Source organism: Seriola dumerili, unplaced genomic scaffold (genome assembly GCF_002260705.1).
Source record: "Seriola dumerili isolate Sdu_G_001 unplaced genomic scaffold, Sdu_1.0 BDQW01000003.1, whole genome shotgun sequence".
Lineage (NCBI taxonomy): Eukaryota > Metazoa > Chordata > Actinopteri > Carangiformes > Carangidae > Seriola > Seriola dumerili.
The window spans coordinates 1,351,955-1,376,611 of record NW_019174258.1 but is presented as its reverse complement, the minus strand read 5'-3'; the positions used below and the strand labels follow the sequence as shown (position 1 = coordinate 1,376,611).

Genomic DNA, 24,657 nt, shown 5'->3' with positions numbered 1-24,657 from the left:
GTGCATATATATTTGTTTGATGAAAAAGGTTGTTGACCTACAAAACTGTTTAATTATTATAGATATCACTGATGTAAGAAATATGAATACAAACATCTTTCTTTTTATGTTGAAGGAACAAAACCTACAGCTAGCCTTCATTAATTAATGCACATATCAGTGATATCTACAAAAAATAACCCGTTTTGTAGGTCAACAACCTTTTTCATCAAACAAATTAAAACTACATCAATTCAGCTTCAAACTTGGATAAATTCAAACTGAGTTCATAAGTTCACCATCTGATCACTTCATCCACACAGATTGGACTGTATTCAGTATCAGCTGCAGTTACACACACATATTGCTTTGCTGGTGTGTGTGTGTGTGTGTGTGTACATATTTGGAAAGGCCAGAGTGGTGACAGAAGAATATTGCACTGAGGAAGGATTAGATTCCTGCTACACAATACAACCCAATCACTTGACTCAGTCACACACACTCACTCTGTCTCACACACTGCACTGACATTTTAAAGGGTCTCACTGTACCCAATACTTATTTGCTTTCCTCCCTGATTTTCATGCTAAGAACATGGAAGTCTCCTAAATCTTTAATATGTATTAATCTGTGTGATTAATATTAATCTGTCTGATTTGAATTGTTTGTGTGGGCGATGGTGTCAGACAAACAAGGAGACATATTATTAGATTATGACTTGCTGATTTGCTCTCTAATCCAGTTTTCAACTGTAATCCACAATATCACAAGAGCAGAAACTGAGGTATTAATCTCACAAAATGAAAACCTTAATAGAAACCTTTTGTGATGAGCGTTTTTTCAGCTTGACCCAAAATACTCACCTATATTAGGAATGGCCCAAAGAGCAAAAAACAATAAGCTGAAAACAATTGGCAATAAACAGATTAGAGATATATCTCTCTTTTGACATACTAAAATGAGACTTCGTATTGTGTTTTACTTAATTCTGTTTTAGTATTTTGACAGGAAATAGAAACGTGCTGCTGAAGGTGAAAGCATGCTGCAGGAGACACTGTGTGAATGATGCCTCAGTACCTCAGGACATTTTATATTACATTTTTGCACCACCAGTGGTAACAATCTAGGAATTGTTTGAAAATAGATCTGGATCAATAAAAAAGTCTCCTCTGCTGCAGTTGCAAGAGGACAGCATCTGAAGAGGATCTCAGAATAGCAAAGTCACTCCAGTTTTCACCCATTCTGTTTTCTGGTGTATAATGAGCCTTACTGCCTCTTTGACTTTTGTTTCTGAAACACGATCTTTAGAGATTTTCCATCATGAGAAACAAAAATAGTATACGACAATCTGTAGTCAAACTGTTTTTTCATACCTGAATATTATGAATCAGCATTCAGCCAAGAACTAAAACAAACCTTTTTCTTTTAATCCGGCAGGTTGTTTTGTTTGGAGGGGCAATTTAATTTTTTGTGTGGTTTCACAAAATATTTTAGTAATCAAAGAGTAATCAAAGGGACACCTGCAACTGATGTGCTGATTTGAGGATATCAGCACATCAGTTATTTAGATATTTGTGACATTTAAGACACTTTCAGAAAAGTTTAACTTCATATCATTCGTCAAAGCAAATTTTTATTATTTTTGTACGAAAATAAATTCGTCAGCAACATTATACTGATAAAAACCAGAAACCAAAAATAAAAAACACTGATGAACAAATAGAGTATGTTTTTATTGAAGCTATTTTGTATATTTCTTTTTCAACAGCTCCCTAGTTGTATAAACCATGCAGTATAAAAGACTTTAGTGCCCTCAGACTGTCCTCTCATCAGAATAGAAACATTTTCTCACTGGACACGACGAGAAATTGATTGGCAAACAGGAAGCTGGCTACAAGATGCATGATGGGTAAAATATAAAAAAGCTCCCCAACATCCTGGGATGAAATAATGTGTTGTTAAAGACAACAGGCACTTCAGGGTAAACTCCAGGCTCTGTGCGATGCGGATTTCAACACAAACCATCTGTGACTGACAGGAGGTTTGGTGCTGAGGGTTAGACTGTTGTTTATTCAACCTCCCAAAAATCCTCAGTGAATTTAGTCACAGATGAGTTCTGCTGATCTAGTGCTGAAAGTAATAAGCATTTTCATGCATTGCCAGTTTTTATCATCAGACAGTGATTTTCTCGCCTGCAGGTCATCGATTTCTGCGCCTGTAGCGCTGTAACATTTTGTTACAGCTGAAATAAGAACTAAGATGAACTCAAATCAAGTTGAGACCTGACTAGTTAACTTTTTTTTAGGCCCAATTCTTTAATAACCAATAGTATACTGTTACTATAAGAACATACTATTATCAGGTTTTTAACTCTAAAATATCAATATCAGCTTTTTCCATGGGCTAACCATTTTGCTGATTGTTTGGATGAATTTGTATATGTGACTAGAATATGTACTGAACAGAACATTTTAAAAGTTGAAAAATAAATTTTTCAGTGCACTAAAGTAAACAAACCATGTCATGGTGAGGCTGTTTCTAAATGACCTCAACTACTCTTATTCATTGTCCGATATATAGTTTGATACCGATGCTACGCTGATGTTTTAGTCAAGCTTAAATTCTATTTTGCCACACCACGTACTACTTTCAAACGCTGCAAGTTCAGCATCAAACTTCATTTCTTCACTCGCCAAGAGCTGTCTCCAGCTGGTGAAAGCTACGCCAATATTAACTCTTGTTTTGATTCTATTTCTACCACTTCTTTTCTTCTAGTTAGCATGCTAACCAGCTAGCTCCGGCCCAGTTGGCCCGTCTCGTTACTTTCCGATACCAAGTCACTGGTCAGGGGGCATATTACAAACTCTTGTCTTGTAAATGCAACAATGGCTGAAGCTCTTGGCAAGACTGGTAAGTAAACAGCTGTTAATGCTAACAGTTGGCTATGTAGCAGAAGTAAAACTTAAAAATAGCTCCTTTAAATCCATGAAGCCTTTGGTACTGTATCCAAAACATCAGTACACAAACTGGAGGAAAAAATGTCCTTAATAAATAAAAAGCATTGAAAACACAGTTAAGACCATGTCTGCTGGGGATCATCATCATTGACTTAAAGGGGAGTAGAACTGCATATGTGAAAGTTACAGAGTCTGTTGTTTCCAGAGGGAACTGTATGAAGCCTGATAAAACTGTCTCACTTCCTGATGGAAGCATGCAGTACCGCAGTCTGTTGCGTCAACAAGAATAAAACAGACTGTAAGATAATGAGACCGGTTCTGAAACAATACCATGTTAATGAGAGTCACAGTTCAATAACCTGCACTATGATTGCATGAGCAGATGCAGCTTCTGTTGGATGATTTCAGAGTTCATGGTCCACAGGAACTCAGTCAGTCCACCACTGAGCAGTTCCTCCATGGGAATAAACTGCAGCACCTGTCTGTCCCAGCCAGGGGACTGACTTTTACCCTCCTCTCCTCGTAACAGCTGACTCATGCAGTTATGGACTTCAGTAAGAACAGGGAGTATTCGAGCAGCAGCTTCAGGGCAGAAGCCAACACACACAAGCACTGTCCCGACTACACCAGAGGGGGGCGGACACCTGAACGTGACAGAGCGAAAACACACATGCAGACAGAGCACAACTGCGGCTGTGACACGGGTGAGGGCAGAAAACACGGGCAGCAGCAGGGCATCCCCAGAGTTCAGGGTCTGCAGGGAAAACACAACACAACCCAAGAGCTGCTGCTGGTACAGCGGCTCCCCGTCGTGCAGTGCAATGCAGCCTCTTTGAGGAAATGAAGGCTCTACAGAAAATGTTAAGACTAAATCCCCAATTTGGCTCCCACAGGCACCCCACACTGAGCGGCTGCCAAACACCAGACACTGGCTCTTCTTTTTGTTCCCATCACTGTCACCATCGACGCAAATACCTGCAATACTGGACAAAATGGAGGCTGTGCAAACCAGATGACAAGAGTCACAGGGAGTTACACAACTCCAGTCTACTACCGTCTCCATCAGGGCTTCATTGAGGTGGTTTAATAGTCCTCCTTCACAGAACGGAGAGTTTCTGAGTGCAGGCAGTGCAGCCCCGACAATAACGTACCATGAATCCACGCGACACTCGGACAGGGGGCCCTCCAGCACGCAGCCTGTACCTTCGGCCTCAGTGCAGTGTCTCTGTATCCAGTTGGCATGGTAACCCCTCTCGATGCGCTCCCTCCAGGTCAGGGTCTGCAGCTCCCTCCGCTCATTAAAGGAGCCTGTTTGCTTCTTCTGTCCCAGGGGTCGGCCCGCTGAGACGCTGCAGCAGGCGGGACTCACCGTGTTACGGGAGATCCATCGGCTCCGTGGAAGGAAGCTCACCTACACACAGAGAGAAACTTGATCAAGTTCAAAGTTTTTGAAAGCGTTCACTGTCAGCTACAATGAAACCTGAGACTAATGTTGGATTTATTTGTATTTGAGCAAAAAAACCTGTGTACCAGAAAACACAATAGCTTCAATGGATATGGAACTAAACTGAAAAAAAAGTTACAGGAAGACTGTTTCTTCCATGAAAATGATCTGCAACGCTTTCGCATCTCACCAAGGAAGAAGGAAAGATTTTGGATTTTGTAAAAGTCAACAATTACACTGGTCGATTTACAAATTAAGTCATTTGGCAGGCAAGCTTTTCTCGCTCTCATTGCAAACAATTATAGATTGTTGGCAAAACCATTTTAATTAAGTGTAGAAAATGCTGAAGATAAAGTTTATTTTTTTAAAAACACCTTTAGGTGAAATTGGCAGCTGCTGTTTCAGAGGTCAGGCTTGAACTTTAACAGACATCCTACCTGGAATCTCTGCAGGTATTCATGAGCCATACAGTCCCTGACGTGGTCAAGCCGCTGCCTCTGTTCTGTGCTCATGCCTTCAAACAGCCGCAGGTTTTCTGTGATCGTCTCCACCTGCTGTGTGTGGAAGTAAGAGCACACTTCTTCGTGCTGTTTCAGAAACGACTCTGGGATAAGTGCATTGGGGAAAAGTGCCTCTCTATCAGCCAGATGTGGTCCGTAATTACGAATGAGTTTTGAGAGCAACGGCCTCACAGCTTCCTTGCCATCATAGTTCAGACACACAACATAAACCTCAGAGTTGCCTGCCTTGCTGGTGGCGGGTTTGAAGACGTTGACGGAGTGGAAACAGCAGTTCAGCAGGAAGAGTAAGCAGACGGAGGAGTGTTCATACAAGGTGAACATTTTCAGCACAAAGGAGCCACCGGGGCTCAGGAGCAGCAATGCAGCTGTGACCTCGCAGTAATGCAGCGACGCCACGAGCGCCTCCTGCTCATCCGGGTTCTCCTGGCAGTCAAAACTACCATCTGCCGTCACCATATCAACTCTACGCATGTTGGAAACAAACACCTGCAGCTCTAGCAAGTGTTTCTGGATCATGATGTTGCCTGTGTTATCTGAGCCAAAGAACCACCAGGGCAGCGTGTTCGCAATTAACCGATCATCTGCGATGGTCGTGCTGCCCCCATTAGCCTCGTGGTACGGGTTGAGAGTGTTGGCGGCCCAACTCCAGTCACAGTAGCGTGTGCAGTCGCTGGTTTTGATGTAGTGGTTCAGAGCGGTTATAAAGGCCCCTGGAGCTTCACACAGGTGGACTGTGTTCAGCTCTCCACTTTGAAGAGCCTCATCTGGAAGAAGATCAAAGGTTCCCAGGATCTCGTAGAACTTGCACCAGGCCTGAGTGCAGATCTCCGGGTTGGCAGCAGAGCGTACGGCAGCAATCACCTTCCCGGCTCGATTGGTGGAGTTGGTGTGCTGATGCCAGACCTGGACGTTCTTGTCACTGAGCTGGTTCTTTACAGCGTTCAGCGACACCTTCAGGGCCTGCAGCCGGCAGTGCTCCTCTGATTGGTGTTTGAGAGCAATATTTGGATCAGGGATACACCACTCCCCATTAGACGGTTTCACATAGATTCTAACTTTACTAAACAGACCTTGAACCTCAGTCAGTGTTTCAGGGTCAGGTGCCACCATGTTGTTGAAGTGCTGCAGCTTGCCAACTTTCCTCCTGGTCCCATTGCCTGAGCTCATCCTCCACACCTGTTGTAGACAACATGAGGAGTTAAACATGCACTTAATTAAAAAAAAAAAATCCACTTTTCTAGAAGTTTTGATGTAATCCACCAGACTGTTGAGTGTTTGTCTGAGCTGCTAACAGCATATGGCATAATAAAGACTTGATCTTTAAGGGAAAAAATCTGCAGACACTACATTTCACAGTGAATTACACCAAGGCTCAGCTCTGCAACCCTTTACTTTTCTCTACATGCATGAGTGGTGCTGAATTACTAACGTCAACTCATTGTGATGTGGTGCCCTCGGGCAACAGGACAGGCTGTAAATACTGGTGGTGATTACCCCACCCACAGACGTTCTACATCACTACTAAAACACACAGTCTCGTCTAAATTCACTCAACACTATATTTTATCAACATTTTCATATGATGGCTACACGAGGATCCAACTTCAAACTTAAAACTTTAAATATTTTGTTACTGTACTGTGAAAACCATGTATCTCCACATTGTCAGCTGTTCATGACATAGTTTTCAGCTTAGTGACAATGCATTTTTGACATTATGTTTGATCACCACAGTAAGGTGGACACAAGAGCATGGTCTTCAGAAACTACATTCAGGTCAATCTGTGGTGGTAATTCATTTGACTAAGCCATATAAAACTTCACCAAGGTAAGCTGGAAATCATTTTGAACAATTTGCGTAATTATTGAGCAATTTCTAATTAATGACATAAAAATAATTTACAGTCAGAATCATATTAACCCCAGAGCTAATTCTCTGTTCATGTGCACATGATTTAGATGACTACACTGGGCAGGGGAACATATCTCTGGGTTATTTCTTGATTAGTCTGGAGTGACTCAGTGATGAATGGTAATATACGGCATATAGGTAACGACAGCACATTCATCAACTATCCATCGTAAATCACTCTGATAAGCACTGCTGCTGTGTATGAAAGTCATCTGCGCAGTGCTTTTTGTAAATGGTTCAGCTGTTGTTAACATAAACTAAGAAGAACATGCTACTGTTTTAACCATAAGACAGACCCAGTGAGATAATTTAATACAGTGAGGGAGTTGAGATCAGTTTTACATTGAGTGATAATTAATTACATCTGCATGTATAATCACAGATGTGCTGTATGATAATAAAGAATCTGTGAGAGCTGGGCTATAGATCAATAAATACAAACCTAAAGTAAAAATCAACTTACAAATGAACATTAACTTAGAATTAGCTACATGCTTGTCAGAATTAAAATTAGTGGTAAACAATTAGTTGTTTAATTGACTTGTCGAATGACAGAAAATTAAGGAATTAATTAAAACAATAGCTTTAGGTAATATACCAAATAAAAATGCCAAATATTTGTACGAATCCCTTTTTTTAATACAAAGCAAGAAAGCAAATAACACCCTGGGCCATTTTGTTGACTAAGCATTTAGCAATGCACTAATAAATTAATCAAAAAAATTTCACGTCAATTGATAGTGAAAGCAGTCATTGGGTTGCTGCCTTAATTAAAATCTGAACCCATTTCTATCCCATTCCAATGATGTTCAGTGCTTGAGATGAACAAAAAGTAATGAGATCTCATGTTGTGACAGATGTTCAGCCAAATTAAATCTATCATTCACATCATAAAACAATTTTGGCATAATCTGGAAGGACAATAAGTAAGAAGTGTTAGTACTGAATTATCATCACACTGAATTATTATCACTAGCAGCACTAGGAGCTGGGCTGCTTCTTCCCAAACTGGATAGTGTATGCACAAATCCAGTTTGATCATTTATCTCCTGCACAGACTCTAGGAAACCCCTTTGGCTGCTGAAAAAATCTGACATATTGATGTGAGGCAAATAATGAGTGTATGAATAAAACTTTTGCAGCTGTATTAAGACAAACCGCCTTTATGTAGCTGCGTGTTTTGGGACGATAAATAACAGCGAAAAGTCTCCCGTCTGATAAATGTTGTTTGTGAAAAAACACTAACTTTTGTCAAATGAAAGTTTTCCTCCAGCTGGACCTGAATGGGTCACTTCCAGCAGCGCGGTGCTCAAGGCCGAGTTGTGTCTCCTAAACCGCGCCGTGGCTGAATTCACTGACACTTCTTGTTCATTACATGATTTCAGAGTCATGTCAATGTCCCTGTGCACAGTCTGTGGAGCTGCCTGACGATAATAGAGACACAGACAGCCTGAAAACAGTGGATAGAAACTCACCAGCCAGCAGCTGCTAACAGGAAGCTAAACCAAGCGGCACGTGACTCAGAACAAGATCGCGCATGCGTTTGGAGAGGGGGAGGGGCCTCAATTAAAGGTGCATGTCACATAATTTTAAGCTTTGTTGGTTGCCACCAGTCAAAATCAAATAAGTGAAAAAAATAACTATAACAACGATTTTATGTATAATTTATTTTGAATATTTTCACCTCTTAACTTGCCGTCAAACAGCTGTTTCCTTGGAAAATACATATCAACCATGTTCTTGTCTGCAGCCATCTTATCTTGAGTCTTTGGAAGGATGAAGATTTATGACAAGCAGTGAATCTGTGAATTCGTTTGAAAATAATATGTTATCTTGCAAATAGTAATATATACAGTCATGTGTAAAAAAAAGTCCATTCCACGTTCACTCTTTCAACATATTTGATCAAGCAAACATTTGATCATCTTTGACATAGTACAGGTGATATACTTGAACAAAACCATAAGGAAAATGTTGACTGGCAAACTGCAGTCTTACGATAATGTTCTTTTTGGACAGCAAAGGCTTTTTCCTGACACGCCTCCAGGTCAAATTTGTTCCATCTCTCTCTGATGTTACACACATGCACTTGGACACCAACAATTGCAAGAGTTACCTGTAGATCCTGGAGACTGCTTTTTGCATCAGTCTGCTCTTGGGCTGAGTTTTCCGGGGCAGCCTGTCCTGGACAAATTGGCAAGGGTTTGAAATCTGCACCAGTTGTAGATGATTTTCCTTACAGTGGATTTGTTTCAAATAGTCTGGAGATTTTATCTAAATCCCCAGCCAGACACATAGGCATCCACAACCTTTTTTCTGAAGGCATTAGAGAGCTCTTTAGATCTTGGCATGATGACACCACACACTTCAATAGCAAAGGCAACATCAGAAGTCTAGAGGAACCTGCAACACCTGACTCTCCCTTTTTGGATCTGAAGGTGTGATAAATGCAGGGGTGTAATTACATTATCCTTTTTTTTGTGGTGATTAAAATTATGAAAATGAAAACATGTTGATTTTATGGGTTATTTGTTCGAGTATATCACCTTCATTAATAGACACTGTTTCAGAAAGGATCAAATGTTTGCTTGTCCAAACATGTTGAAAAAGACAAAGATTCCCTTGGTGTGTTAAGTTTGACTGCAAGTTTTTCAGGTCAGGTAGCCTGAAGCTGCTTTATACACAACTAATTACAGAACACTGAACACAATTTATTGACTTTGTGTCCTGTAAAAATGTCTGAAATGGTCATTTGTTCCCAGAAAATGTTCTTGACTAGTTCATTTACTGTTTTAACTTGTTGTAGATTCATTAACATAGATTGTGACTCAACATGTGCATCTGTTAATCCTCCATGAGTGACGATTCTAATATTACATATATGATGGATTTTTCTGACACATAACAATGTAAATCAAAAAAAGATAATTAGTATATACATGCAGGTGAAGTATTCTAATTTTCAGTTCATTTAGTGAATTCAGTAGAATTTGAGTCTCTGGCTGCTGAATAAACTGTATGATCCTCTATTCTACTGGTTTGTGTGTGTGTGTGTGTGTGTGTGTGTGTGTGCGCGTGTGTGTATGTATGTGTATGTGTGCGTGCGTGCGTGCGTGCGTGCGTGCGTGCGTGCATGTTTGTGTGTGTGTTCATATTTTCAGACCGATTATCCAACTGATCTGTGTCATCATGTTATATAATTATTAGAGCTCTCCACAGTGTGAGCTGATGAAAACTGAATTCAAATATTGCATTTTAATGCCATGTTTCAATGGGCTTTACATACTGTTTGTATCTCAGGGTAATTCAGGTTTTAATAAGAAATATGTGACTAAGTAAAAACAGGACACTCACAAGAGTCTCATTCATAAATAATGAACCTTTGGGATTTCCAGGTGCAATTAGGATTTCCAAAAATTGTGGGTGTAAACATTTTGTCCTCAGATTTTCTGCTATATCAGTGACACCTCTTGTAATATTAATGTGTGCAGTGTGCATTATGGAGTTATTGTTCTATTTATGACTTGCTGTTCCTACAGTACTGCCCAAATGCATTATCTCAGATAAGTCCTGTGGAGGAAGGCAGTCAATCCAAGGAAGTGCTTGAAGAAGTGGAGGGGAAAGGAATGTCTTATTTTGGGCATGCAGGTATGACTTAATAATCTGAGAATAAAAACAATAATAGTCCTGAATCAAATGGTATCAAATGGTATCTTGTCTGCTGCTCAGTAGTTATCATACTGTACATCTTGGCTCTGAAAGAGAGAAGTGTCTACCCTGAATGGATTTCCTGGCTACATTTCTCATACTATGGCTTCTATATGAATTTAACATTATTTTTAGTAAATTGGTCAAAATCTGCTTTTAAGGGAATTTTATTTTGAAAGTGAGTAGAGTCATGTAATTATTTTACATGGCCCTTAGGGGACTGGGAGCTTTACAGTATACAAATCAAATCCAACAACAATTTATATTGAAGCAAGTGAGGTTTTAAAGGTCATGTGTGACTGTGAAAAAAAATTAAATGTGCTGTGCAAATGGTAAGAGAGACAGATACACCCATGCTCTATGTGGCACATTATTCCTAAAGGGCAGCCACTCTCCAGTTCCCGCCAACCTTCAGCTCTCATGGTCTCCACTAACAAACCACATGTGAGTCTCAATCAGTGACAGTGTCCTGTGAACAAAACTGCAACACAGACATGTCCTTCACACTGATTGTAGTGTAGATCACTTTTATCACACACAAGGAAGCGGAGTTCATACTGAAACCTGCCCTTTTTATCAATACCCAACAAAGATGGTAGTAGTAAAGCTCTACGTTGGAGGGAGTATGGACAGTAAGGACATTGCTAAAGAATATTTGTCCTTAATGTCTTTCCATTAGTTTGGTTCGGCCATGGCTGTAGTGCTGGAAGGTTCGAGTGTTACGTTGCCTTGTTATACTCTGTCTGAACCTGTAACTGTATCGAGTATTGCGAATTTTCCGATATTTTCTGGTGTGCACCTTTCAGGCCTCAAGAGTGCAGGGCACAATAACATGATATGCCAGTAGTGAGTGGAAGTAAAGCAATATGCTTTGTTATCTCCCCAAAATATGAAGCTGTAAGCTACATAATATGGTGCAGGGAAAGTGCCAGAATTCAGACAGCTGCGAAATCCGAGGAGCATATGTCTATGTCGAGACCAGCGACTGATTTAGCCAGATAGGCCGGTGCTGGTGAATGAGAAGATGACAGTATCTCTTCCTCAGCACCCAGTAGTGTTGAAGGAAACTGTGATGTCCATGTAATCAATAGTTGGGTTGATATGTATTCAATAAAGCATAGAAATGGCACATTTATTCATAAGTGTGCACAGAGTGGTGGAGAAAAGAAAAGCACTCATTAACTTTGCCCAGTTCATGCAGTTTATGACGCCTCCTCGCCTCATGACATCCAAATGGCATTTCACATGTTATTTTTATTGAACTTTCCAGAGCTCATTGTGGCTCTTTTTCATTAACATTTTGCTCTTTTTTTGCTCCTGCCAACAGTGCTGCTCACTTCACCACCCCCTTTAAGCTTTGTATTGTACTACTCTTCATGTGGGTTATTGTTGTCACTTCATCAACTTACAAAAAGTTTTATTTTCAACATAACATGATGGAGTTGTTGTAAAACACCAGTTTATTTCCGTTACCAAAATACTGCAACGGTCTGTGCTGATTGATCTGCTTGTCGTTCAGGTCCATCTCCCCCTCTCACTTTCACAGCTGATAAGGAAACAAACATGGATAACGGCAGAGTTAGTGTTTTAAATAGCAGCAGGGTAGTTCTCTTAAATCAGGAGGAGGATACAAAATATTGTAATTGTAAAATGCTGGGTTTTTTTTATATATATTGATATTGGATGAATATATTTAAACTTCTTGATTTGACTGTGAAGCTTTTTTTAAATGTATTTTCTTTCAGCAGCAGTTGTTAGAGGGCTCTAAGCTGCCCATAATCTTTGTTGTCTTTGTGCTGCCTCCAATGCTGCAGGTCCGCTTCCTTCACCATGAGACTTTTCTACTGCTAAAAAAAGGGAAACAACACTCATGAGCAAATGGACTTTATAAATAATTCAGTACTCTATGGGAAAGTTGCTCAACACATTGGATATAGAGCTGTTCTCTTACCTGTTTTTAGTAGAACAGCAGGTATGCCGTTCATCGCTGCTGGTGACACACAGATGTACCAGTTGTCTCAATGAGGTGCTTGTCATTATAAGTGAACCGACGGTCTGTCACATCACCAGATTTATGTTTCTGGTGAGCACTGTCACAGATGTAAATGCCTAAGAGGAGAGGACACACTTGGTAATGGTACATCTGAAGAGGTAGCGTCTTCTTAAACCTTGAGGTTTGACTTCAACATACACTATGTGACTGCCAAACACTTACCAGAGTGAGCTGTGAAGCCTAAAGGGCTGTTGAAGCGCACCACAGAATAGCAAGTCATCATCTAGGGAAGACAGTTAGCTTCACACTCTCACACATTTCATCACTGCAGATCCTGTATATTTGCCACACTGATTTCTGTATCTGCTGATATCCAGAATAAAACAACGGTATAGTATACTGTAATAGGGTCTACTTGTATCTCAAATAAAATGTTTCTTTACTGAACCTCTGTACCAGCTCAGTGATGCTGGAGTCAAGATTCACCACCAGGTCCCTTGAACAAAAGAAGAAGCTGTCCACCTTCTCCAGGTTGAAAAATCAGGTGATGCTGAACTCGCAATGTTTCTTCTAGACTGGTAAGTACATAGTTGTAAATGCTTACATTGGATATGTAACAAAAATGATATTGCACACATACACAACTGTTAGCATTAGCATTAGTTTCAAAACACCATTGTCAAGACATACTACTAGCCTGTCTGAAAAAGCCACCACACGCCACTGAGCCAAACGTGCACCACATCTAATGATTGTAATAGATGTAATTAACAAGGTTTCTTGACTTTTGTAGATCTATCTGCTTGCGTTCAGTTTCACTGCGTGTTTTTATGATGATGCTTTGAGAAATTATGTTTTCAAAAGAAACACATCTATCAAAAGGTGTGAAATATAAAAGATCTTCTCATTATTTTCACACATATTTCACCAAAAATATGCCAATTTCAGATGAACTAAACTTCTTTTACATTAAAGTGAAATAAATGAAAATTGTTAAAGTAGATAAAGATTTTTAGTCAACATGCAATTTTGTCATTATGGCTTATTCACATAACATTTGTCTCTAAATAAAACACAGTCAACTATTCAGTAGAGTAAAAAAGATTTAAAGAACATAGTGAAAAAGATCAACATTAGTGCACTTATTGTATCACAAACACTGTACGAATTAATTTTTATTTGCTGCACTCACACACATACAAGGTGACAGGGGCCTCTCCTTCACCTGAGCTCATTGCCACTGCAGCGATTATCCCACAGAGTTCAGCCCGGAGGTCAAAGATCTGCTGTCAGCGCTTCAATAAAGGCCGAGCAGCAGAGTGATGGATGCATGTTATCTCCATCATGATGATTTCTGCCTGCTGGTCATAACCTTGATGCATAGAAAATAAGGTCATACACATACATGCACACGACCATGTTATACATACAGTACAGTGTTAGACATTCACAGTCACAGAAACATATTTGGTATGGAGAAAGACACAGACGGTCATAAAGCTGACAGAAACTCTTTTTTCCCCTATTGTTAACACAAAAAGCAGATTTCAATCCGCGTGACAGTGATGGAAACCACAGTCACAACCACACACACACACATACACGCACGCATGCACACACACACACACACACACACACACACGCAATAACAGAAATAACATGCAGCTGTCCCTTCTCATTCAAGCGTTTTGCTGATGCTCTTATCAGGAACAATTAAACGTTTAAAAGAGCCGTCGACACAAATTGCCATTGCATTAATTAGCACCGCGAGAAGCCTACATTACAAGTAATCTTTCAATAACAAAGTGGCTACAGGGGACAGCATAATAATGAGGACTGGAAATGAGTTTTCAGAGGCCGAGGAAAATGAAAAGATACTGTAATGCAGAGAATAATGGATGATTTTAGCCATGCTAGCGGCGTCGTACTAGTAATGGCAGCATCAGTCAGTTGGTCGGTTTGGTCCAGACTGAAATACCTCAACAACTAGTACAATTGGATGGATTGTCATAAAATGTGAGATATTCATGTTTCCGGCAGGGTGAAGTGTAATAACCAACTTATCCTCTAGTGCAACTATCAAGTCAAAATTTCTGTTTGTTTTCTACTCTATTCTATTCTTTTGTTTATAATCAAATACTTGTAAAACTAATGATATTCCCATCAGCCTCAGCTGGTAGAAACATCTGCTAAACGCTACACAATTAGCAAATGCTAGTATGCTAACATGGTAAACATGTTTGCATACTAGCATTAGCATGCAGCTCAAAGCACAAAGTACAGCTTCAGCTCGCATGGCTGTAGACTCTTAGTTTTGTTTTGTCTGTTTTGGTATGACATGAAACAATGGCTTTGTGAACTCATTACTGTGAAAGGTGGGGCATTCTTCCATTTTTGGAGGTTAAACAAACAACAAATTGACATGCTAAGATCTTGATAGCTGTATGCCATATGTGTGTGTGTGGTAGCTTTATTTCCCAGGACTGCTGAGTTGCCTTTACAAACATGTGGAGTTTGTGGTTTGTATGATTTTCAGTGATTTCTTTTCCCTGCATTTAGTGGATTTAATCATATGGCCAGAAGGTTGATATATAATCCCAAGGGCTAAACACAAGTAGAGTATCACAGTTTGAGGTTTTCCCTTAAGGACATTAACACTGCACGAGATGAAAAAAAACCTATTACATAACTGAAGCGCTGATAAGGAGCTGCTGTGTGTTTCTAGATGGTCTATTTTTGAATGAAGTTCTGAATCACTGTATGTGTGTTCACACAGATAAGTGGAGTATGCAAGCCTCCTACATTTCTGTGAAGTTAGCATGGCTGATTTGTCGCCTTTAAGCAGACCCCTCCAGGCCCAGATACGACGCCCCTTTTTCTGCATTTAATGTAAATCATTACTCACTCATACACTCACACACATGTGTAAGCATGTGCATGCTCGCAGGCAGTGTGCCATAACTCCTTTAAGCTTGAAGTCAATAAACAATAAACAGTGATTTTCAGCATACTCCAGCCATCTCTCTGAGCTCAATGAAAGCTGCAGATTTGTATCACTCATATGACTCTGGCCATTTGGAGGTCAGCGGAAAAATAGAGCTGAGAAATGCTGAGAAAGGGATAAGAATAATGTACTTCAAAGAATTTTATCATAAATGTAGACACACGTTTCAAGGACAATGAATCTATCTGTTTAAATTAAAAAGTATTTTTTCTTTGTTCACGTAGACATGGCAATCTCATTTCAAAACAATCACTGGGAGAATAATGGCCATGATAAGAACTGATTTTTCTATTATCTGTGTTTCCAATATGCAGTTCCACACATAACATAACGGATAACTATGTACATAAATAAATAAATAATTCCTCAGTGGTGTTATACTGCCCCCTGGTCGTGCTTTGCAAATACAAATTAAGTCTCAAACAGACAATATATTGTAGATATATTATTGATAAAGCAAACAAAATAAAGCAATAAAATACATACATTCAAACATAGATGCTCTTTTTTTCTATACACACTTAACAATTAAATATGTTTGACAGGCTTTTATGTGACTTAATATGACTGTCAACTGAAAAAATCCATTCGAATCCGATATTTATGCATCACACAAATGAGAATATTACAGTCTCACATAGTAAATGTATTTTATATCAAGGCCACTGCATAAAGGTCACATGTACAACTAAAAATGACCTTTACAAATGCAACATTCAGTTGTGCAAAAAGAGATGAGCGTCACAGTGAAGCAGCTGCTCCAGATAGTGGTGATAATGGTGGTGAAATTCAGAATTTGTAAAAAAGCTCCATGATAGCGATGGTTGTACTCTGTCCAAAGATGAAGGCTCCAACTACAATGGTTATGACTCCCCAAACTGTTAAAATCACCCTGCCATGAATGAAAAAAAAACCATCAACAATATGAATCTTCTGCATAACAGTAATTCCTAATCATTCATCAAATCAAAGAAATCATTTGATTTCTACAAAATATTCAATATGTTTTCAGTCCCTTTTGAAAGACGATGTTATCCAGACTCTAAAAGGAGGACTTTGTGGACTGGGACCAGATTGCATGTGAACTGATAACTTGCATTATTTTTGTTATTGTTACTCTGCGAGACATGTCCTCATTGCCATGTTTGTATGACCAGCGGGAGGTTTTTCTTACCTCCCCTCTCTGTTTGTTTATGGTTTAATATAAAAAGAAAGAAAAAAACAGTAACACTTTATTTTATGAGTTTTCTAATAATCCCCAAGGAATGTTCCTGGATTAATTATCAGGAAAATATTTCCCTGAAAGGAAATCTCCATTTAAACCAAAGTTGAAACTCACCTGCTATGAGCCATCTTAGTGACTGTCTCAGGTTACACTGGCAGTTAATTTGATGTTAATTAATTATTAGGAAGTATACCAGCTGTGCACTGTCTCTATTTTCCTCACAATTAGTAACAAATTGCATCATTCTTTTCAGAAAATGTCTGTGAAATTACTAGGAAGTAATTCAGAAATTATGGATGTGTAAAATAAATAGTTGCCAAACTGATTCTTGCTCACCTGATTCTTGGAGTCACAGTTTCTGTTTGCATTATGAACACCAAGCAAAGACCTGCAACAGACAAACACACACACAAAACTTCAAACCAATCAAACTTTATTTGTGTTGTCGCACCTTCCATATAGGTTAGGCGAATTTAGGAGCGAAACGATGAGTTCATTAATCGATCAAAAATAAAAAAAGTCATAGCCTCCAGCTTGTTAATGTAAATATTTTCTTGTTTTCTTAGTCCTCTATGACAGTAAACATTTGGGTTTTGTAGTGTCAGTTGAACAAAATAAGACATTTGGGCTTGGGATGGACTTTTTTTTCTATTTGCTGTCATGTTGTGGAGCAAATGATTAATCAGTCCATCAAAAAAGTAATTGGCATATTAATTGATAATGAAAATACTCATTAGTTGCAATTCTAGTGCAATTCAGATGCTCTACAGTTGACTGACAAGCTAATAATAAGAGTCTGAATATGAATGTATAAATACACATTCATGTCCACACACAAACACACACATACATCTCGAAGTTAAGGTTGTTTTCATACCAGGAAAGATAAAGATGAAGAAGGCGCTGATTCCTCCGATGACACCGATCACCTCGCCCATGTCAGGGACGTACATGGCGATGAGAAGAGTGATGGTGATCCAGATCACAGTGAGAACGACTCTGCAGCGACTCTCAAACGAATGAGTGACGATTCCCCGGCGACGCCTTTGAATTCGTAACATCAGGTTCAGGATGACCGATCTGTCCCACACACAACAGGGAGACAACATGTTAAAAGACACACATACATAACCAATTACACCAATTATACAAAACAACTCAACTCTGGTGTCACTCACCTCCCCAGGAGTAGAATTATAGGATAGATGGTGATAATCGATATTCCAAAAAGGAGTCTGGAAATGATCATGACCACGTCATTTCCTGGATACGACATCAAGATATCTGAGGCGACAGCTCGTCCAAACGTCATGAAGCCATACACACCTGGAGATGGAGAGAGTGGATATGATAAGCAGCTTTCAGGTGAGGCCACATTGAACTGAAATGTATGTTTTAGGGGTGAACTCACCGGTCAGAGTGTAGATGAGCAAACAGAAGAACATGGAGACAACAGAGATGAGCACCCAGTGGGAGAGCTTCTGGTTCTCCATGCTGCTATAGATTGCTATACAAGCTTCATGGCACTTCAAATGCAGGCAGACACACAGATTAATGAGAATGTTTCATTATGGGGGGGGGGGGGGTTCCTACTTCTAATATTTCTCCTGACTAATTCAACGATGCCTTTCTCATGAGTATGTCGTGAGCTTAACCTAGCAAACCTCAGCCAGTCATAATGTGACAGGAAGTCAGAGTCAGCAGTCAGACAAAAGCACTACGTGAAAGTTACATTTCCACATGCTCCACATGCTTGTTTAGTGGTGTGATATTGATCCCACATTTCTTTCCACTTCAACTCACTTGAACATCATGCATATTGTGTATGTGATCTCTTCTATGATCCTACCTGGAAGCCAAAGCAGATGGTTGGCACGACACTAAACATCGATGCCCATGAACTTACACTGAAAAACACAGAACACACACACACACAGACAGTTACTGATGCATATTAAGTGAAGAGCCAGTGTTAAGTACACGCATGCATCCATTAAAAACCAGGGTTACTGACCCTTGGCTGTGCTCTGGAGTTATTATCACTGTGTGGCTCTCCATCAGGTAATATTTGACAATCACTGCTACACACAGATACGTAGCAGCCAGCGTCCCCAGCACACTAACGGGAGGAGGAAACAAGTTCAGTCACAAAAATTAAAAAGAAGTACAGTCCGCATGATGTCTGAGCTGGATGATTCTGACTACAGCTAAAGGTTGTGTACCTCGTGTACTTCTGGATGCCGATCTCTTTTGGGATGGACAGTGGTAGGATGATGACGAGGCACATGACGAAGAGGGCAAATCGTTGGTCAGTGTACCAGTGATACGGTATTTCTCCCTCACTCGACCCAGTCACCGTCTCATACAAAGAAATACACACTGGAGACACAAAAGCAGAGTCAAAATCAACATTATTTATCTGCTGCAACGTGAAGGCATCAGTATACAGCACGACAACATAGAAGACCACTCACCAAAACTTACACAGCTACATATACTTACAAAAGATTAATTTACACCTTGCTTCCTGCTGAACAGCGTGGTTTATGACTTTGAGATAAACGGTTTAATGCTGGTGGATGACCATATAGAATATGACGAACATAATAGTCCTGTGAATGTGTTTAAAGCGTTTGTCCCTTCAGATTTCTCCGTCACGGTTCGTCTCTGGACTCTCTTGTTCCCTCCTCTGGCCCTCACCATCCTTACTGTCACTGTCCTGCCCTGCCGCTCTCCCTCCGCCCACCAGATGTCCTCAGACTTTCCTCCCTGTGTCAGTCACCTGAACGATAGATCCACCTGCTCACTTGTCTCCCATTCTCACTCACGTGAGCTTCCCTGCCCACTCACACGCCTGCTCCCAGTTTTCTCATGATCCCAGCCAGTAAAAAAAACAACAGCCATTTCCACCAGCTCCTTGTCAGATCGTCTGCTTAAGTCCCAGCTTGTTTCCCTGCATGCCTGCTACCTGTGTGTTTCTATAGCTTCCTGTTCCTGATCAAGTGTTTATTGTTTTGTTGTTTGTTTATTTATTTTGTTGCTTTTTGTTTTGTTTTTTTTGGGGGGGGGTTGTTTTTTTTTTTTTTGGGTGTGTTTGAAAATCCAATCAAATGATCTGGTTAAAACTGGAACAGAGCAGAAACATTAAAAGGATTTGAAGGGTTTCACAACAACAAAATGACAAAGTTAAAATGAAAAGGGGATGCATTACTGCTCCCAGTCACATGTTTACCCGAGTGGTAGCTAGAATGAATATTAAAGTGCGGATGATTCATGGTCTGAGAGAGATTAATTTTTTGATATGGGAATGGCTGCTAAATTGATCACAAACTCAGTCGAGTGCCTTGATAACATGAAAACATTCAAACGCTGCAGAAACAAATGCTGAGTGCAAAGGGAGCAGTGCTTGATGATTAACAGATGGCATGAGGAGGATGGTGATGTGAGCTGGTACACTATCATGTTTGTCTCTAACAGGAACGCTAACCCCCGTCAAGCACATATTTGTATTTAGTAATTTATGTTTCTGTCTATGCTGACGTAAATCAATCTGCAAAGCAGTTTATGCTAAAAATGATTGTATTATTCTTCACTGAAACCCTGTCTCCTAGAAACCATGATTATATACGACAAAACTGCGACAGCTAACAGTTTTGGAGGAAACTCTTTGGGGAAAAATAATCCCAGGCATCGTATTTGTTTTCCTCTAAAGTATCTGATCTTGCAGTACAATATCCTGTTGTTGTGATATCAGCATTATTAAACTTTTTTACAGAGTACACAGGTTAAGGTTCAGGAAAGATCGTGGTCTTGGTTAAATGACATGTGGTGTCTGAAGTGACTTTTCTGTTTCAAAAAGGACCACAATCTTTCCCTAACCTTAACCAAAGTACTTCTGTTGCCTACACTTGACCAAAGATGGGACTCACATACTATTTACGACTAATGTGCACAAAGGTTTTGGGACAATATGGAGCTTGATGTAACTTTTACTTTGGTAAGTGCCCTTGTCTTGATAATGCAATCTACAAACCTTCAATGAGACCCTCATTTAGTGTTGTCCCTGCTTCTTGGACTCATGAGTGGACTGGTTCAAAGTCAACACTAAGGCATACCTGGCAGATTAATTGGCTTTAGGACTTTAAATGTAATCTACAGTAACACTTGGTGTTTCATACAGAGATATAACCTCCACAGTGTTGTAAACTGGCCCTTTTCTATTGGCTGACCTCATGTCCAGAACCTGCTCTGTACGGTGGGCCACATGTGAACACCTGTTACTAACACAGTTGTGGATGGTTTTTTTGTGCTCTTGAGTTTTTATGGCTTCGTAACGTTTGATTGTGTACATACACATACAGTATTGATTACATCATCAGGGGGGCGTTTACAGGCAGTGTTGCTAAATTAACACCTTTGTCACCAGATTTAAGTTTAAATTCACAAACTTTTCAGTTTTAGACTACATCCTCAATTTTACACATTGACCATACACAGTCCAGCCATACAGGTTTTGCCCTAGTTTTGTTGGTATCTATCCTACTAACACCAGTATTGATACTCAAGACTACATATCAGTAGCATTGATACTGTAGGTTTTAATCCACCCAACGTCTACGTGATGATGAATAAGCATAAGTATGAAGCAGTGAGCACGTCCAACACACTCACAGGAGGAAGAGAGAGTTTGGATGTTAAAAAAGAAGTGTGTAAACTATAAGCATGAACAACACAGTCTGTTGTAAACAATGACCGATGCTATGAAATAACATAATTCATGGTTATTCTGGTTCTTACATTTCTCCAGCTGGTCCTGCACCACCACCAGGAAGGCAACACATATCATGAAGAGGTTGAAGCAGAAACAAATCTCGCAGAGTTGACCCACGGCTCGTCCACACACCTCGCTCACGACATCCTGATAGGTTTTCTGTCTGCTGACAGACGAGGCATAGCCAAGGATGACCAGACCACTGATGAGGAATACCAGGGATACCTGCCGGGGCACCGAGGAGAGGAGCTCAACCTTAATATCCATTCACAGACCGAGCTGATATTGGCACACAGATTATTAGACAGATTAGATTTTCCTACATATGTTTCTGATTGTGCTACCAATCTTAATGTAGGTGTAGCCCATAGTACAAATTTGTACGCCATCACGGTACTTTTTACTTGTAAAAAACAAAAAAACAAAAAAAGAAAAACAAAAAAAAAATACAAATAAATATTTGCTCAGAAAATGACTTGAATTGGGATCAAGAGCAAAACAAGCTCTCTGACTTTCCAAAAAGAATGATCACTTCAAACAGAGCCCCCCCCCCCCCCCCGCGCTCCCCCTCCCCCCCCCAACCTCAACCCCAGGACCTCTTGGGCCCCTGGGCCCATTCTTGGAAAGCCCATGTGGCTATCCATCCATGAGACACACACACATTTTTTGTGGCAGTCAATAGATGCAGTGCAACGAAAGTTCAGGTCCTCACCAAAACTGGAAGCTTCATTAGAGCTCACCTGTGAAAAAGATGAGCCTCTTTCACACCAAGGAGAGACGGGAGAGTGCTGAGTCTATAGTGTGCATACACAAAACTAACCGCATTAAACCCCCTGAACAGCTCGAGATTTAAAGTTACACGCCAATAAAACTAGCGTCAAAGGTTCCTAATTGTTCCATAAGCATATTATTGATGCATTGATGAGGCCGTGTAGCTGTATACACTATGAACGTTTTTCCTAAATGATATAGTATTGCCAGGAGCGGGTTATTTCTGCAGGTGTCTGACTCTGTACTCACCATCTCCACAGCGACGGCTGTATTCACTCCCCCCGCCTTCTGGAAAGCCCAGGGGAAGTTGAGGAGTCCGGCTCCCAGCGCAGACTTCAGCATGATGAACACCGCGCCGAACGAGCCGAGCCGCGGAGGATCCGCGTGAGACGCAGACCGGGCCAGCAGGCTGATGCTCTCCCGCGCCAGTTCCTCCATGATCCTGTACCAGCTCCGAGAGGCACAAAACCGGGGCTGGAAGGTCTAACAGCTGCTCTTCTACAAAGATTCAGTGTGCAACTAAATTCTCCAAAGAAGCCCTGGTGTTTGGTTCATTCTGCTCTTTTTCAAGTTTTAAACCCGGTGAGTGGGCAGCCATGCAAATATATAGACCTGCACCCACGACTCACGTGGTCTGACTGGATTTTTTGACTATTAAACATTTCACTCTCAGGTGATAAATTTGACACTAAAGTGAGTATGTTTGCTTGTGTCCGCTCTCCCTCTCCCACTTTATGTTGTATGTCTGATATACAGCACTAATGAAGTATTAGCCTACTGCTAAGCCAATAAAATAACATATTATAAGCTATTATAACATAAGGCTCCAAAAGTGGCTCTGCCATGAATAAATAAGCCATCTAAAAACATAAGGCTAGTAAGAAAAATGCACGCATGTAGGCTACAACGTGTCCAATAACCGGGATTTACCAGCAGGGGGTCTACAGGGTCTACTTTTAATTAATTGAGAATATGCAACATGTAACCACAAACAAACATATTCTATATTAACACAGAGGCCGTTTAAAAAAAATGTTTAAATCAATTTTATTCTGGCCAAGACATGTCATACCCCCTCTTTCCTGTCTTTAGGTTGAGTCCAGTCTGAGGCTAGCTTCCTTCTGAGAATAAGTTATACATTTAACTTGTTAAATTTTATTTATTTCAGGTTGGTTGTAGATGATTTAGGCCTAGTAACACAGATGTGGTCAAACGGGAGAATAACAGCAGAGACAAAAGGTAAGGTAGCATGTATGTGGAATAATGTGATGTGTAGTAACAAATATTAAGCCTCTATACTACTGGTGTAGCTATGCACTGTTTTCAACTCTCCAGCAGCTAAATAGCACGCTAAAAATAAAGTTAGTTAAGATCATTTTATTTACAGCCTGAAATTACTAAGCATACCTTTGGTTTACAAGCTGAACACCCTGTTCGGAGTCTTAGTGCTGCCTTTCCAGTTCCTTGTAGCCACTAGATAGATTGTATATTCATTTATTTATAATATTTATTTCATGGATTCGCAGAATCATATGAAGAGTTTCTGGGCAGTGTGGTTTGCAGCATTTGTTTATTTTGTGGTAAAATTAAGTCCTGGTCATGTATATTTGATCGTACAATCTACTACCCATGGAATTCATAATCCCAGCCATATTATATGGTACACACCATCTGTCACAGAGCAGAGTGCACTGCTCAAAATCCCATGAATGTTGCTCTCCATCTCACACACTTTCAGAGAGGATGAGGTCCCTTTGTTAAGAAAAAAAAAAAAAAAACCTTTGCTGTATCTTAACCATTTCAACAAATGGGTGCAAACTGTGAGGGCTTTGGAGCACCTTAAAAAGATTTCATGGTGATGTTGCCGATTTTCTGGAGTGAAATACAGGACAAAGAGAGATTAAAGTGAGCCAAGGTGTTCTGGGGACAGTTCAAAGACTTTGTAGCTGATCCTCCAGGCGTGTGCTGTTTTCGGAAATATCTCAGGATTTCACTCTTTAAAAAAAGTAAAGAAAAAGGCCTTATTAATTTTTAATGAAGTTAAACTAGAATAAAAACAAGATGATGATCATCATGACATGACATTACAAAATGATGTTGAAGTGATAGACTATCATAAAAAAGATGTAAAGAGAGCAACACTGGGCTGTTTTTTAATGAAATGTACATGTATTAGATTTTTTTTCTGGCACACCTATTACATTATGTTTTTAATAATAATTTAGCCCAATAATCAGACTGAATTGTGATTTTGTTTCATCTGATTCTGTTTGAAGTGAATAACTTAATTCAGTTCAGAGACCTGAATGAACCTGGGCTAATAATTATTTAATTAATTGCCTTTAATTAGCTTTATTGTTGTTAGAAAAATA

The 24,657-nt window shown here is 40.0% G+C and overlaps 2 protein-coding genes across 2 annotated transcripts; both read right to left on the bottom strand.

The window, feature by feature from the left end:
- Positions 1 to 1,693: 1,693 nt before the first annotated feature.
- On the bottom strand, positions 1,694 to 12,794 carry cmtr2 (cap methyltransferase 2). Its single transcript, XM_022741619.1, has 6 exons — positions 12,737 to 12,794; positions 12,532 to 12,630; positions 8,930 to 8,997; positions 8,106 to 8,237; positions 4,818 to 6,077; positions 1,694 to 4,347 (listed from the first exon to the last, which is right to left on the bottom strand). The coding sequence occupies exons 1-6, from the start codon at positions 12,792 to 12,794 to the stop codon at positions 3,301 to 3,303; spliced, it is 2,664 nt and encodes an 887-aa protein (XP_022597340.1). The 3' UTR covers positions 1,694 to 3,300.
- Positions 12,795 to 16,264: 3,470 nt separating this feature from the next.
- On the bottom strand, positions 16,265 to 22,723 carry LOC111221891 (putative sodium-coupled neutral amino acid transporter 8). Its single transcript, XM_022745485.1, has 10 exons — positions 22,535 to 22,723; positions 21,541 to 21,739; positions 18,966 to 19,122; positions 18,758 to 18,862; positions 18,593 to 18,650; positions 18,155 to 18,269; positions 17,922 to 18,069; positions 17,621 to 17,823; positions 17,080 to 17,131; positions 16,265 to 16,410 (listed from the first exon to the last, which is right to left on the bottom strand). The coding sequence occupies exons 1-10, from the start codon at positions 22,721 to 22,723 to the stop codon at positions 16,308 to 16,310; spliced, it is 1,329 nt and encodes a 442-aa protein (XP_022601206.1). The 3' UTR covers positions 16,265 to 16,307.
- Between the last annotated feature and the right edge of the window lie 1,934 nt (positions 22,724 to 24,657).

Bases quoted from the DNA above. Each gene is read 5' to 3' on its own strand.
- cmtr2 (XM_022741619.1), bottom strand. From the start codon at position 12,794: ATGACTTGCTATTCTGTGGTGCGCTTCAACAGCCCTTTAGGCTTCACA. The intron at 8,998-12,531 runs GTACATCTGTGT...CAATTTGTCCAG, and splicing joins GCACCTCATTGAGACAACTG to GACAGGCTGCCCCGGAAAAC. The intron at 4,348-4,817 runs GTAGGATGTCTG...CTCTGTGTGTAG, and splicing joins AATACCTGCAGAGATTCCAG to GTGAGCTTCCTTCCACGGAG.
- LOC111221891 (XM_022745485.1), bottom strand. From the start codon at position 22,723: ATGGAGGAACTGGCGCGGGAGAGCATCAGCCTGCTGGCCCGGTCTGCG. The intron at 17,132-17,620 runs GTATGAAAACAA...TGTCTGTTGCAG, and splicing joins CTTCATCTTTATCTTTCCTG to GTCTTTGCTTGGTGTTCATA. The intron at 16,411-17,079 runs GTGAGCAAGAAT...CATTCATGGCAG, and splicing joins ACTGTGACTCCAAGAATCAG to GGTGATTTTAACAGTTTGGG.